Source organism: Taurulus bubalis (genome assembly GCF_910589615.1).
Source record: "Taurulus bubalis genome assembly, chromosome: 3".
Lineage (NCBI taxonomy): Eukaryota > Metazoa > Chordata > Actinopteri > Perciformes > Cottidae > Taurulus > Taurulus bubalis.
Window position 1 is genome coordinate 33086953 of NC_136591.1, and position 16719 is coordinate 33103671.

Here is a 16719-nt window from a genome sequence, read left to right on the forward strand (position 1 = left end):
CTGGAAGTGATCCGTCAGTAGCTCTAATGATCTCGCTCACACACACACTCACACACACCCTGTTGCTAGGTATTCTGTCCTGGTTGAACGTGCCAACTCTCACATATGGTCGGAGGGTCCAGGCGGCTTCATCGTCACTACAGGCAGCGGCAGGGTTGGGGTCTGACTGACTGACCGAGAGACACAGCAAGGGGATGTGTGTGTGTGTGTGAACAAATGGCACCCATTAATATGACAGATGGAGAGCGAGGTAGTGTCGTTAATGTAAGTCGGTCCGTATCCATTTTAAGGATAAATGTCACTCAAGCAAAAGACGTCTTTCTGAAACGCCGTGTAAATCACAAGAACATTTTAGTCGTCTTCACAATTCAAAGTATGACCGCTGAGTCACCGAGAGGCTGACTTTTTGAGGATTTACCGCCTCTGTTCAGCTGTCAGTTTCATATCGAGAAGAGCAGGCGTGACTCATAGTGGATTCTTGTGTCTTTGCGATCAAAGCGCTCGTGGGAATTAGTACAAATTATTACGAAATAAACACTTGTGAAAACAAGTCTGCTTGTTGCTGAGCACAAGATCGCTGTCGGATCATTTACAAAACTGCACAGAAAAATGTGACGCGTTAAGCAGCTGTGCGGCAGTCTTGTTGTCTCGTTGTGCTGTGTCTTAACCAGAACCCTCTCCTCTTTTCTCTTTGTCCAGCGGTATTGGCAGAAACTGGCCCTGGGCTTCAGGCGGCAGCAGCATCCTGGCAGAGTACGGCACCCTGCATCTGGAGTTCATGCACCTCAGCAAACTTTCTGGGAATCCTGAATTTGCACAGAAGGTAACCGACACGCTTGAGTTCATGGAGGCATGGCGCTGGCTTTCCACGCACTTTGCACTTTGAAGGCGTTTCCTGGAAGCAACAATAAGTGCAGTTCAAACCAGACTGTTCACCCCTTTACCTTATTGCTCCATAGATATATTGATTACATCAAATATGAAACAGTTTCTGTCTGTTTAGAGTGCTTCATACAAACCTTTTACAGACGTTTCCGCTTGTGATGTTTTGAAATACGAGTATCTGAATGCAGCCACATGCAGCCTAAAATTCTGGATCGGATAATGGCGAGTCAGCAAGTCTACTCGCTGATCCAATGTCATGTCATCATATCATTTATCAGATTGTTGAGCCTACTTGATCTGTGCATCCTGCCCAAAACGAGCAAACTATGACTAAACACCTGCGGGTTAAACAATCTCATGCAGCCGGTTATTTCCTTGATAGTGCTACAATGTGAACAACTAAAATATAGTTGGAATCTGCAGCAGCAGAGCTATTTAAACGTTTCTTGTTGCGTTTGTGCTCTCTCTTTAATCAATAGGTGATGAACATCCGGAAAGTACTGAATCGTCTGGACAAACCACAGGGGCTGTACCCCAACTACCTGAACCCCAACAGCGGCCAGTGGGGCCAACGTAAGTCCTCTTCACCATCCTCATCACAGCCCACTCAATTTCTTCTTCATCCACAACGTGTTTTGGGAAACTCCTTAGTGTTGCTTTTAATACAGTGTACTTCTGTATGAACTGGAAGTAAAATCGGTTCTTTGGCCCGTCACCGGTTGCAGAGAGAGTAAACATTGAATGTGTGTGTTTTAACATCACCTCTCAACTGCGACACACATCAGTGTGGCCAAAAGAACACAAACGCAGGATCGGCTCATGGTGAAAGAGAAAGCGGTGCATGAATACATGGTGATTACCATGAAAATAACAGGATGAAATCTTTGGGTTGATCATAACCTCGAATTTGAGGCTATCAGAAACATTTATAGAAATTAGCATTTGTCTCTTGAAGAATATCACAGAGGTTCGACCTTTCTTTTCCCAAGATGACGCTGAGACACTAATGCCTGAAAATTACTACTTGTCTGGATTCCGGCAATGTGCTTAATGCTGCTCTTTCAAAGAAAAGTTCCACACCTGTAATTTGTTCTGACGAAGACCAGAAATGCAAATATCCTTCTGATGTTACAATGACTTCCCAGGCTCCTGATCCTCTATTACACTTTTAAACTTTGACGAAGTTGACCCCAATTATTGTACATACATAATCTCCTGCCGTAATTTCTCGAGCTCCTTATTAGAGCTCTCAGATCCACTGACTACTTTTTATTAAGAACCGTCTCTGTTGAGTCGAGCTGAAAGGATAAGTTGATAAATTGATTAGTTAGTAGATACAAATTTGATTGCTAACTATTCTGATGATCAATTTACCCCCAGGTCTTTTTTAAGCCTAACATTTGCTATTTTAGCTTTTATAGTGTGAATTTTAAACTGCTTTTTTTCAACTTCTATCATAAAAAATGTGATCTTTTCTGACAAATATATGTTTCCCTATTTTTATTAAATGTAATGGACAGAACAATAAATACTAAAAACATATAGTCAGCAGTTTAATTAGTTAGTTTTTGAATATTCAGACTTGGGATATTTATTTTTGCAGTTATGTAATAATAATGATGTCATTTTGTTTAGCTTGCTCTCGTCCCTCTCGTCCCTCTCATACTATCGTTCCCAGTTTTATACATCTGTAATTTTTTTTTAAATTTATTTCTTGTCTCTCTGAAAAGTGGCATTTGTTTTTTGAGGTCTAAATTAAAGCTACTCCACGCCGATCTCTATCTTTTAGCTCGCGTGTCCGCTCACCTGTCTCACAGATTGTGATTATAGGGTACAATCGTGAATCGATTATCAGACTCTTCAAACCATGTAACGGGTAATGATGATAATTGATGAGCGCTCAGGAAAAAGGAGAGGAACATATGGAGTTAAAGAGAGACAGATGGTGTATAATTCAACAAGGTATACGGTATACTTTGGGAAAGAAAATCCACTTGTCACACGTCGGAGAAAACTGCAGCTGAGTAGATATAATTAAAGTGACACTGACAAGAGAAGGGCTGCATATCAAGATCCATTTTCAACCCATTCTTAAGGCAGCTTAAAGTGATTTGTGACCTCTAGAGAGCAAAAATGTGACTTCAGAACAAACTCAAAGTGACAAGCTTATATTTCAAATCATCAGGTTCTCAAAGGATTAGTTTTTTGGGAAATTCTTTCTTGCAGAGAGTTGGATGAGAAGATTGACACCACTTTCTTATCTGTACGGTTACTTTGAAGCTTCAGCCAGAAGACAATTGGCTCTTGTCATCGTCACCTGAGACAGCAGAGAAATAGTCCAAAACCCACAGATTATTAGGCTTTTGTTCAGAACAAATGATATATAACATGTCAGTTTGGCAACTTTAGAGGCGCTGTTTCCAGTCTTCATGCTGAGCTATGCTAACATCTTATCAACTGACATAAGAGTAGTAGTACTGATATTCTCAAGAGGCCGAGAGTGTTGTTGATTTTCTTTGTCGCACGTTTCCCAAAATGTCTAAAAGTATAAAGGTTTCATTTAAATTTGTGAACACATTTCTGGGTGGGCCTGTTGTGGGCTTTGACCAAATAGTGGCCAATAACGATGGAGCCCCAGGGACCTCAAGCTAATCTATTTACATAGTGCCAAATCCTAACCGAAGTTATAGCAGTGCACTTTGCATATAGAGCAGGTCTGGTCCGTACGTCTCTTTATAATCCACAGAGACCACGAGCAATCTCTTGGCAACAGTGGCCTTTTAAACGGGCAGAACCAGGCTCTGCCTCCACCGGTTGGGTTGTCACCTAAACACGACATCCGAAACATCAGATAAACAGTTATTGCTGCTGCGACTTCCTTCCTGCCGCCTACCAAGAAGTGCAGAGATGAGGCAAAGTAGACCAACAATGGATTCTCAACTGACTTTGTTTGAGGCGGTGTTTTGCATGCAAAGTAGAAGAGAAACATAACGTTCTTTTGTAATTTATAGTTGTCAGACTGTGGTGTTTGAATCAATAGGAAAGGACACACGCAGAGGTGGAAAAGGAAATGAAAATCAGCCGAAGGTGTCATTTGAAATGAGTGCAACTTAATAACTTTTCTTGCTCAATTTGCTTTAATAGCCATTTCACCTTGTCGAGGTGTTGTGTTTCTTCAGACCAGTCACTGTTCTACATAAAATCAGGGCACATTTCCCTTGATTCCCACAACAAAAAGAACCCGTTGTGGCATTAAATTAGAAATCTTTTGATCCATTTTTATTATTAAGGCTTTTATATCCATTCATATGCATCAGAGTTTATTAGAGTTCTGTCTCGAGTTGTTTTTGATACCCAGCCCTTGATTTGTGGGCTGTTTATATCTGTGATGGTTAAATATGGACCTGCACCTCTGGTCTACTTGCTTTTATTATCTGATGCATGAAACGTTGGATGAAGCTACTGAAAGCGCATCCACGGTTATAATTGTTGGCATTTAGCTGACACTCTTAACCACAGCCAGTAGCTGTGTTTTCATCCAAGTGCTTTATGCAAATGATGACACATCCGGTTAGGAATGTTGAATAGAAACAGCGAGTTTCAACAGGAAAAATAAATAAAAAACTCTTTTATGCTTGTCTTAGCCAGAGAGGGTTTTTCATCTACAAAGACATTACGCAATAGCGATGGGAATGCATTTGTTAAATAAATTATGACCCACGGATGTTTGCAGCCTAATGTTGTCTGAAAAAGATCTCTCCACCACGGCCTCACAGAAATGCCGCTGTGTCTTTCATGTGCCGCACACACACGGGGAAAACCGAGTCATGTTTCAGGTTTTTTTTATACGCTTTAGCCAAACAGCCGTTACGTTGCCATGTGTGGTGAAGACATGCTGAGTCATGGTTTCCACCCTCTCCCTGCTTCAAAATTTGCATCAGAAATGCGTTTACGCGTGAATTTCCACTGAAATCACCGTGCGTGCGTCTCTCCGGATCTCGCGGCGCCCTTGTTTCAATATTGTTTTAATATTAAACCCGCAGGAGGTCAGGTTCTCCTATTGGCCCGGCGCCAGCCCATCTCCGCCACCTGCCTCATTTCTTTTCCCTTCGAGATGATCACTGCTGACATTTAATCTCTGCGCTGCACAAACGGGGCTGGACTCTTGTTAATGACACATGCATATGGATGAGCCGTCACTGACGATCAGAAGGGGAGCGAATACAGAAGCGCCGCTCGGCCGGCTGGAGGCTCGATAGCACGCACGCATAATAACACCGTTATAATGTCACGGGCTGCACAGGTGTGCTCTGTTTGTATTGCACACACATGTCTGGCCCTGTGAGGGTGATCGATGCATGGTCCAGCGGTTGTAATCTAAGGCAGCATACGTGTGTGTGTGTGTGTGTGTGTGTGTGTGTTATAATCTTTGTTTGTCGGTGTGTTGCAGATCACGTGTCCGTGGGGGGCCTCGGTGACAGTTTCTATGAGTACCTGCTCAAGGCCTGGCTGATGTCTGACAAGACTGACGAAGAGGGCAAGAAGATGTATTATGACGCCCTGCAGGTAACACACACACACACACACACACACACACACAGAAATCTCTTCACTCAGGGTCAAGGTGACTTTGACTCCTTCCAGGATTAAACTGGAGGCAGAAATATTCTTGCCTTCAGTCACAGACTTCCCCGGAGCTGCAACGATTCGTTGAAATACTACAGTTTAAATTCATGAAAACAATTTACCTTTTTGCTCGTACCGCACTAATGTGCCTCCAGCCTATTTCTGTTCAGATCATGGTAACTACGGTTGGTACTGTCGTATAGCTCCAGGCATCCAGCCAAAGTCGCTGGAATGAGGAATAAAATCGCTTTCCCTCCCCGAGTTGAATTTTCGTTGAGCTCGAAGTGTTATCCTACACGTCAACACATGAGGCGCGTATAGCGGGGGAAAGGTGAGGCGCTCACCTTGAGCAACGCAAAAAGCTATTTAAAACAATTACAACGCGCCTAAGACTTCACCTGTTCCCAGTACTCTCACTATTGTATTATATATAGTTGTACCATATTCGTTGTTCAAACATCAACCTCACCAGAGTATCATTGACTTTGTGTCCGATTCATCTGGATTGGGAAGAAAGAAAGATTAGATATTCCTTTGTGAGAACACATTTGTGTTACTGTTGATCTACACTTTCTAAATTGCGATTGTCGCATGTGAAGTCTGGACACATGATGTCTGACATTAGCAAAATATGTGACCAGTACCTAGAGATTGATATTCTTTTCTTTTTGTTAAATACTTTAGTGACAGCATCTTCCTCCCTGAAATAACGATGTCATTATATTATTCAATGCCTGTAGCAAGTTTCTTTTTATTATTATTTTCTCCTGTCTCGTAAAATTAATGAAAGCTTCTCCTCTGCAAATGGGATATCAGGGTTTTGTTGCCATCCTTTTATATTACAAAGTCAGTCAGCTGGAATACTAATAATATAGAGCATGAGAAGGTTCAAGAGCTTTTTACTTAGTATTGATTGAGAAAACCCTTCTTCTGTGTGAGTTTTCTCTCGGGACAGCTGTAATAGTACAATTGAGAAGAGAAATAATCATCCGTCACCTGTCTGCAGGTCCCTAAACGCACCATCTGCGAATGGTGTTAAGCACCGCCTCTGTCCCGACCATCACATTATGTTGGAGCGCTGATTTCCATGAGCTGTAATTTCCAATCTGTTGCACTTCTACCTCTGAGAAGTCTGTTGCATGGCTGAAAGAGATCTAACGTCGCCGTGTATTTCAATTTCACCATCAACCGATTAAGATGTGAAAATGTAAACATTACACTGGAAAACTATGAATATATATCATAAGGGAGGGTTTGAACATGGTGTTTACAGACCAGGGCTGCGTGGAGGATAAAAAGCTGCTTGATAATGATGATAATAGCGGACAACAAACATGAGGTCGGCTTCGGAGATTGAAAAGTGGAGCGTTGTATTTATTCCTCGCCGCAGGGGAGATATTAAAGGAATCCAGCCGCCCGAATAACCTTGAAGCTGCTGAAGCACGAGATAATAAGAGCAATAATTTACATGATGACACGTAATCACCATAAATAATTTCTGGGTCGACTGAAATTGTGACTGGTGTTTGGCTAAATGAAGTTCCTGTTTGACTCATGTGGCTTCTTATTTAGCTTCAAGTGGAAATATTGTGATTTAGCTTCCATCACTTCGACCACTGCCATTCTTTAATCCTCTCTGTGGGAGCCAGATGGTGAGTTTGAGCAGATGAGAGATGATGGCGGAAACGGAGAAAAACACTTTTAATGTGAGAAGGCAGAGACATGGAGCAGATGAATCAACAGCCTCCTAAAGTGACTACGCAGACCCGCAGACAGCTTTTCTCTGTTGAAAACAAATTGTCAACTTAAGTTGTGGTGACAAGCGGCAGGTCTCAGCTGGAGAGAGCCGACGCTCCAATTGTTTCTCTGTAACACTCTGGGGAGCAAATATATTACATGGCAACTAAAGCGCAGCATTAACCATGCAGGGATTCTTTACCTATAATCCCTCCTGATCTTCAAGGATTATAGGCCTTCTTGATTTATTTGCCAAGGAGAAGCCTGGGAAGCGAGAGAGCAGCAGCAGCAGCAGGGTGATTATCTGAGTCATAAATGATCAAATTATATGATCACCTACGCTGGTTCTATATAGTCTGGGCTGTGTTAAAGGGTCAGTACACCCACAATACCTCTAGTAGAGGTACTATGAGCAGATTTGGGATTTAGACACATCCCCAGTCCACCAGGCACGATCATATTTATTTATTTGCACATAATTATAAATGTTAATCTGCTGTCACAATTTCTGGAATTTAAAACAAATAAATAAATCTTACTTTGAGCCCCATAAACCGAGTGCTGTGAAAGGAATGCTTGATCCAGAAAAAGACCATTTGTATGTCATCTGCTCACCCTGTGTGACCTTTTTAATTCCAGAGCTTGAATTCACAGTGAAAGAAGACTCAAATAAACGGCGACAAGTCTTAATGAATTGGAGTCAATGGGGGAAAAGTTTACAAACCAACTGTCACACAACTCGTGCAGTGTAATCCAAGTCTAATTCATTAAGTCTCATACGCACGACTTCCCAAACACATGCATTCACTAAAACCTGACTGGCATTAACAGTGACTAACACTGGCAGATATCTCAAAACTACGTGGTGTAAATGGCCGTCTGGTTAGGAGGTTTAATTAGTTTTATTTTATTTTTTAAGCAACCATCCGTGAGCCTGGCCTTTTTTTAAATAGTAAAGCATTCGTCTTCACTTCATGTAATGGAAATATTTTCTCCAATGTAAATAGATTTACCACATCACTTCACTTGTAGGATTCACCTGACCCACGTCTGATGAAACCCTCGGTCACTCTTTGTCTTCCAGGCGATAGAGACCAACCTGATAAGGAAGTCGAGCGGCGGGCTGACCTACATCGCGGAGTGGAAGGGCGGGCTGCTGGAGCACAAGATGGGTCACCTGACCTGCTTCGCGGGAGGCATGATCGCTCTGGGTGCTGACGGCGCGCCCAACGACAAGACGGGCCACCAGATGGAGCAGGCTGCCGAGATCGCCCGGACCTGTCACGAGTCTTACGCCCGAACCGGTAAATACGCAGACACAGAGGACAAAGAGCACTTAAACGTTACATGTTGTCCTTTTAATTGGTCGCTCTGGTTTTAAGTTTGACAGCCTGTTTTGATTTAGTAGCAGCAGTTGCAAGTTTGCCCCCATTTTCTTCTTTTTTTATCCTATTCAGAGGATAAATGAACAGAGTAAATCAGAAATGGTGGTTTTAGGCAAATTTAAAAGTCCTATTAATATTCAGATGCACAGTTGCTCCATGGAGTAAGTACTTGGAACTAAATATGTTTCTTAATACTGGCCTGTTCTATATATATATATATATATATATATATATATATATATATATATATATATATATATATATATATATATATTATAATACTGACAGCATCTTCTCCTCTAAAGTAAGGATGTCAGGTTTTTGAATGCTGTGGATACATTTGTCATTAAATAAGCATTAATGCAAAGATAAGCGTTCTTATTTAAAAGAATAACGTTTTAATCCAATGCCATATACCAATTGTTTTATTTTTCACCCAATTACTGTATTTTTCTCAAGTCAAATTATAAGTGACCATGATTTAAATGCAGCCCTGGAGAATGGAGAATTTATTTTTTCAAGGGAACCTTGACATAAGTGTAACGTTATGTAAAAATATGGATGAATGTAAATAGTACAAACAATAACTTTAAAAGAAAGAAAACCCGCTGTAATTCAATATTCTTATTTGGATGAAAACACAGCTCTCTGGAGTCTGAGCTGGAGGAGTTTCGGATGCGGGCCGTGAATTGTTTCTTCTGATTTCGTGGGAATCTGACTGACTAAATATGTAGGAGTAGACAAAATCCTCCTCGCTTATGGTCACGTTGATAAAGAGGCATCAGTATTAGATAGAGACTGTTTCATAACCAGTTCAAAGTTCCTCGTAGTAACTTTAAGTGTTATACTGTATGTAATAAGGGTAAAATCTGATTTTATGCTGCTTTACATACATATCATAATGTCGCCTCTCTAGCTTTGAAGCTGGGACCAGAAGCCTTTCGTTTTGACGGAGGAGTTGAGGCCATCGCCACCCGGCAGAACGAGAAATACTTCATCCTCCGTCCCGAGGTCATAGAGACGTACATGTACATGTGGAGGTTCACGCACGACCCCAAGTACAGGGAGTGGGGCTGGGAGGCTGTTCAGGTAAAACATTTGTTTACTAGCTTTTTTTGGCATATTGCATTTAGCAAAGAGCATGGCAACGTTGAAAGAAATGTTCTCTCACACACACACGGCTTTTAATTTGAGATGTAATGTCGGTGAAGTAAAGTAAGTCCTTTCAGATAACATTGAGCGGGTTGTCAGTTTCTCACATGAAAAAAAAAACACACGAATCGGGACTGAAGCTTACAGGAGGTCCATTTATTTAACTTGTTTTTATATTTAGCAAATATCCGCCCTGAGGTTGAGCGATATTTTAAGTACATGAAGAGTTTGACTGATGTCTTTCTCTCCTCCTGCTGTGCGCCGCCGTCTCCTCTCAGGCGCTAGAGCAGCACTGTAGAGTAGAAGGAGGCTACAGCGGCGTCAGAGACGTGTACGCTTCAACCCCCAACCACGACGACGTGCAGCAGAGCTTCTACTTGGCCGAGACGCTCAAGTAAGACACACACACACACACACTCCCTTCACTTATGTCCTCTCATGATTTTGCTGTCATTGCACTTCATGGGGGGACAAGGTCCCTGCATCCCCAAACCGACAGAGATATGTCTCTCACACACACACACGCACGCACGCGCACACACTCAGTACGATGGTGTTGTCATTCATTCAGACTGAGCTTCAGAGAGTTTGCTAAGGTCACCGGCAAGGCTTCTCCCACACAAACACATTGAGTGAATCTTAGAGACTTTTCAAGGATCATTTATTGTCATCCTCGCTCAACAAAGTGCAGTTGTCGCCTCGTCTATTCACGCCACGCATGAAGAAACATGAAAAAAACAAACACTGAAGTTCATTCCTGCGGGGCATTTTCTGAACTTGCATCAGGAGGAATGTAAACAGCAGCAACAAAACAACTGCTGGGGAGAAAATCTGGCCGACATCTTCACATTCAAAATATTCTGCACCAGGGAATCATCGTCCATCGATGTTCGAGCAGATTCCGCTGCACCGCTTCTTCCTTCTCCGACGTTGATGAGTGCAACGCTGCCGCACTCCTCACGTGGTGCATTAATAAAGAGAGACAATTAAAACCAAAATGTAGCGATGTTCACGGGGAGCTACTGGCCACGGGATCTGCACTGCCGGCACCATGGCAAATCTCTGGATTTCAGCTGCTCATGTTTCTGGTTCGAATCAGTACTTTTAAATATCAACTCTTAATTACTGATTCCCAACCCTCTTACAACCCCTGAAAAGTAAAGACTTTTCAGGGGTTGTAAGAGGGTTAAAATAATAGCAAAATAACTCCAGCTCTGCTTCACAATATTATAACATTTTAATTTCCTTTTCTCTCATGTTGGCTTTTTGTTTTTGTAAAATGCTATTAAAATAATATTCAAACAAGAAACGAGAGGAAAGGGCAGCTTTAAATCAGGGGTTAGTAAACATTGCTTTAAGTATTTGGGGTATTAAGTCTTTACTCGACAGTAGACAGTGGTGATCAGACAAACGAGACTTCAAATGACTTTACAGCTACAGTTGCTAACTTTAAGAACAATAACTTAGACTCAGACTGTCACTAAATCCTGACAGCAGTACATGACAAAGATCATATGTGAAAAAAATAGTTTGCTCCGGTGCTTGGTTTTGGCTCGACTGTTTTCAACATGGTGTGATATATTGGGGCCCGAAAGGCTTTCCCTCAAAGATGACTGTTCTAAAACAAGTAACTACAGTTTAACAAGTGTGAAACAAGTCTGTGTTACATGAACTTTGAAAAGTGTGAACACAAAGGTGACGTCTCCAAACGTCGTCTTTTGGCCGTCCAAAACCCAAACACATTCAATTGGCTCCAGAAAACCAGCGAGTATTAACATTTTGAACCAGAACAGATTTGTAGGTAGTTTATTTGATGACTCTAATGTATTATTAATTGGTCATCTAACCGCCACGTCCTGTTGTTGCCACATCGAACCTCCTTTCACACCCGGCTGCATGTCAGAAGTGGTGTTTTTATGGCACGTTACTATAAATCGTCAGGCGTCTCATGAAAGGAAAAAAGAAAAAGCTTATGATCCCGTGGATTACATCGAATCCATTTGTGATGCAGCAACAAATCTTCTGCCCTCCGCTCTTCCTCCCAACTCATCGTCCTCTCTGTTTCCCTCTGCCATCATCGAAATGCGTACGGCCTCTTCCTCTTCAATCATGTTTTATTCCCTCCCCCGCACCAGACAGCCGTTGACATGAAGTCAAGGTTAGTGGAGGACCTGATGGGGGCGGAGTGCCATCCAATGCATCTTTTTATTTTCATCGGCAGTACATTTTAACAAGCGGCCGCTGGATTACACCGCACAAGCGCTCTAAGTGAGATGTCTGGATTCCCGCGAGGTCCATCAGGCGGTGACACACAGACACAGTGTTTGGTCTTCTGAAAAAGAAAAAGAAAACCCACTGAGCATAAAAAAGTAAAAAGCGAGCTCTGAATATCTTATATAGGCTTGCTTGATGATATGTTATCCATGCGAAGGCAATTGACCACCAGCCTGGACACAGCGACGCAGCGATTGCCTCATCAGTCACATCCTCGATGGCGTAGACGGACCTGGAAATATCAATCCCATTTAGCGGCAGAGCCACGAGTCTAATCCTCCTAATGTCAGCCGGGGATCTTGGCATCGTGCTGAGCCGCTTCCAGTATCCATCTCTACCGCCGCTGCCAAGGACACGGCCGTACCTCACGCCGCTGTCGGCCTTCAATCACTCAGAGAGAGAGCGGGGCCTCTTCGGTCTGACGACGCTCATGTCGCCCCGATTTAGTTTTTCCCTCCACGTACGCTCCTTCAATAACTTTCTTCTTATTGATCTCGCTCGTCATGATGAAATCTCAACTGTCCAAACACTCCCCTTGTTTACGCGCTCTCGTAGCACTCCTTGTTTTAATAAGCTCTGATGACATTGAACTGCAGCGTTTCATCACTTCAGGTTTCATAAGCTGGTCTGAGTCTGAGCCACACCCGTCGTCTCTCCCTCTCTCTCTCCGTTCCACATCTGTTTCATATCTCTTTTGGCAGGACCGCCGATAAATATTGCAAAAGCTGAGCACAGAAATAACATCTCGAAATCTATAAAAACCACTGAGCAGTGAACGGTTTAGATCCCAAAATGAGTCATCTTCAGCTTATTGTTTATTTATTAGTATAATTTGACAGCAAAAAAAAACAAAATCTTAACTTTAAATCCACTTACACATTTTCCTCCAGAGCTATTCACTTGTGTTTTTCTCAGTTATCATCTCTTCAGTCATAGCAACATTAAACTAGACTTTATCGGGTGGGAACCTTCCGTAACATCATCATTTGTAAGCTTGTTACTGCTTTTTTCCCGCTCATGGAGTGATGGAAGTGATGCTTTTTATACACAATTCAGACACTTAAGGGAATACTTCCCCCTCAAAATGATGCTTTGTATATCAATCGCTCTGTGTTCGCTTGAGTTCTTGAGTAAAACTGTTTTTTTAAAACGCGCCCCTACGGTGAACGGAGAAGAAGAGTAAAAAAGTCTTGATGGCAATGGGGCGTTTAACAACCGCTAAACTATTTCAAAACATCAGTTTACAAGCCCGGTGCAGTTTAATCCAAGGCTCAGTTACCCAGGCGTGTGCTCACGACTTCTCCAAACACATGCGTCTTTGCCAAGACCGTACTCTTTAATACACTTCCACATAATTAGTCTCACGCTTGCAGAGCCACGCTACTCGTGTTTTAAATATTAAGGTCACGTACCGGTTGAACACCTGGAGGGAACGTCTTCAAATTAGGCACAAACGTCCACCTGGACTCAGGCATGAACTGATTTAGAGGTGTGTGTGTGTGTGTGTGTGTGTGTGTGTGTGTGTGTGTGTGTGTGTGTGTGTGCGTGTGTGTGTGTGTGTGTGTGTGTGATGGATGTCTGTCCTAAGTAACTTTTATGTGAAACTGTCAAAATTAGCATATGAATTTCTGAGTTTTTAATATATATACACACCTCTAAATCAGTTCATGCTTGAGTCCAGGTGGACCTTTGTGATTAAATTTCCACCTAAATAATATTAATGTCAAATTGTCAAAATTCGCATTTGAAATTCGCATGTCAAATTTTGACAATTTGACATGAATGTTATTTAGGACAGACATGGATGTAAACTGTAACTTGACTGGTTTGGATGAGGCATTCTAGTTTGTCGTGGTTTTTGTTGTGGGCGTGTCCAAATGCAGCCGCTATTGTAGTAACCGACCCCTCTGTCTCCTCCAGGTACCTCTACCTGCTCTTCTCCGACGACGACCACCTCCCGTTCGACCACTGGGTCTTCAACACCGAGGCTCACCCTCTGCCCGTCCTCAGGAAGGACAAGACGGACATCCCCAACGAGGTGGAGTAGTGGACCCCAAACAAGTGCGCGAACCTCTGCTCCTGTACGCCTGAGCCTCCAGCTGTCTGCCTGACAACAGTTTAGGTGCCAGGTGCCTCTTGATTGGGATTTCACCTCTTTTTTTTTCTTTCTTTTTTCTTCAAATGGGATCAAAACAGAAATCAAACCTGAATTCTTGCTGTAGAATCCAGTTTATTTATTTTGTTTTGCTTCTGTCACCGCTGACCTGAACCAACACATTTACTGCCGGATAACGTAATAACTCAAGAGTGTGACACCACACAGGTATCGTGAGTCGGTAACGTGCTCGCATTGTGAAAGCGGTCCTCTCTGGCGACGTCATTGCATCACGCGGCTGTTTCTTACACTTGTAGTTGTTTTAAACTCATCCAGAGTGGCGCTCGGACCATCGCTTTGTTGTTAGTGGCTACGGCTTTTTGCAAAGGAGAACGCTGGCGGATCGGAAACCAGACGTGGATCATTTTGGACCTGAGCTCCTGGCGCCAAAACCCAGAAAGACTGCGGCTCCCGCCCGAGGATTACAAGGCCGACCGAGTGAGCTAAAGGGACGCCCAGAACGCTTCTTTTTCCTTGTGCTGCACCGCTTCAGTTTCTGGACAAAGCACCGCTATCCCCGCCCCCAAAGCTGGTGCCGAACACCTCCGCCTGCAGTCTTCAGAGAGGCAGTATCTGTTTTCTAAAAACATGTGGTTGTCTCTGTGGAGGGCAGCCCAAGCCTCTTTTTATAAACCCGCAGAACTTTAAAAGACCTCTGATCCCGCTCTGTCATGACCTTGAACAGCCGACTGCTTCTCCCTTCCTCCCGAGTGTGGGGCAGAGCGACCCTCCGCTCCAGCGCTCTACCTGACAGTTTACACAGAGCTGTCGCTGTCCTTCAGCTCGTCTCATCTCTGGTTCATCTGTATCTTCGTCTGGCTTTTTGGGTCCTGGATTTTATTCTCTTCCTCCCATTTGCAACCGATATGTCTGGGGATTGACCGATACAGGGTTGTTGTTGTTTTGTTTTACAAAACTGATGAAAACAATTCTAAATCTAGTATATTTTTTTTTCAGTTTTCCCCCGCGAGATTTCATTCGTTGCTATAAAAACAACCCAGTCAGCGATTACAGGGTTTTGAAAGTACAAAAATACAAAAGAAATCTGACCTCCAGGTCCACTTTTAATGGTTTTCTCAGCTGTAGTGGAGCATGAAGAAGGTTAGACTGGAAGATGCAGTCGAATCCTTGGAAAGAAAAATATTAAGTGGACCTTTGGTTAGTTTTATTTTGTTTTTTTTTTACATATTTTTGCCATTGAAATTAAGAAATGTAGTTTTGATTCTCCAGAAGAATTCTCCTCTGCAAATGTTAATATGCCTAAATGAAAGTTTGGACCTCATTCGTCAGCCAATCCGCTCGTGGGTGTTTCTCCGCGTCTTCCCGTCTCCGTCCTCCGGCTCCAGCCTGTCGGATCTTCTCTCCTCTGTGAGGAGACTCTTGTCTCCGCTGGTACGCTTCACCTTCACGCGCACGAGAAGCCATACTGACTCAAAACAGCTTCACCGTTCCGTCGCTGTCGATACACATTGTGTTCTTCTTCCCGTTGTACATTTTCATCACAGTTAAGAGCTCGTCAAAGTCGGTTATTGAGTTTGATTTTTATGGGAAAGATTTCTCTTTGCCACACAGAACAGTAGCAGATAAAACCCCGTTCAGTCTTCAAGCTAGTGCCTTCACTGTTCACGAGGAGCAGGAGGGAAAAGCAGCTCACACAAACACAAAAGATTTGAGTTTTAAATGGAGCTTGAAGTAAGTAAGTCCGCTTTTTGTAACTTTGGCTTGAAAGTAGCCATCTGAGGATCACTTGAAATAATATCATAATTAAATAGTAATTATTTGATTTATCCCGAGGCCAACGTCTGTCAGGAACTGGTTTGAGACCAGTAGGAGTGCCAGTCACCAGTCATTTTTTGGACAACACTGCCATCTAGTGGTGAGATCTTCCTGTTACAGCCCAAATGGGACCTGGGCTGAATGACTGCAGTCAAACGTGTTGGTGGCGTGTTTATCAGTAACTATCGCATCACGTGCTTGATTTCCCAGAGTGCTAAAAAAAGGGTTGAATCCCTCAATCCAATATCTGCAACCCTCGGTCTTTAAAAAATGATCTATTCGGTTCCTTTTTGCAGGTTTAAAGACGTTTGTCCCACGTATCATAAGAGCAACACAAAGCGTTTGAGCTAATGTTGGTTTTAAATCCAACAAACGTTTACTTCTACCTGGTTGTAATATTTTAGTAAAAGGCTAAACTACCAACACAGACATATCAGTCCCTTCCACTTTAATATAGTTTGGAGATTCTGAGCTGTGAGGAAATCCCTCTGCGCTTCACGCCACTGTACAGACTACGGTGTCCTCGAGTTTAATCTGTGTTTTTGTTTAGTTTAGGCGTTGGTTTAGAGGCATTTATTATCCGTGTGATGTCGTCTTGTAATGGTTGATTTTTGCTGACTGTTAATTTATTCTGTAGCACTCATCATAGGACTTGGAGGGTTTTGGAGCTGACCCCCAGGGGTCGCTGTGGGTTTACTGATTCATGACGAGACCCGTTACTTTGTGTGT

The 16719-nt window shown here is 42.8% G+C and overlaps 1 protein-coding gene across 1 annotated transcript in view; it reads left to right on the plus strand.

Annotated features, from left to right (window-relative positions):
* man1a1 (mannosidase, alpha, class 1A, member 1) overlaps positions 1-14106 on the plus strand; it is a gene marked incomplete at both ends in the record, with an annotated part of 112222 nt that extends 98116 nt beyond the window's left edge. Inside the window, 7 exons of the mRNA XM_079216299.1 lie at positions 700-823; positions 1365-1458; positions 5336-5451; positions 8333-8552; positions 9550-9722; positions 10064-10179; positions 13980-14106. Coding sequence (XP_079072425.1) covers positions 700-823; positions 1365-1458; positions 5336-5451; positions 8333-8552; positions 9550-9722; positions 10064-10179; positions 13980-14106 — 970 coding nt within the window. The remainder of the gene's footprint in view (positions 1-699; positions 824-1364; positions 1459-5335; positions 5452-8332; positions 8553-9549; positions 9723-10063; positions 10180-13979) is intronic.
* Between the last annotated feature and the right edge of the window lie 2613 nt (positions 14107-16719).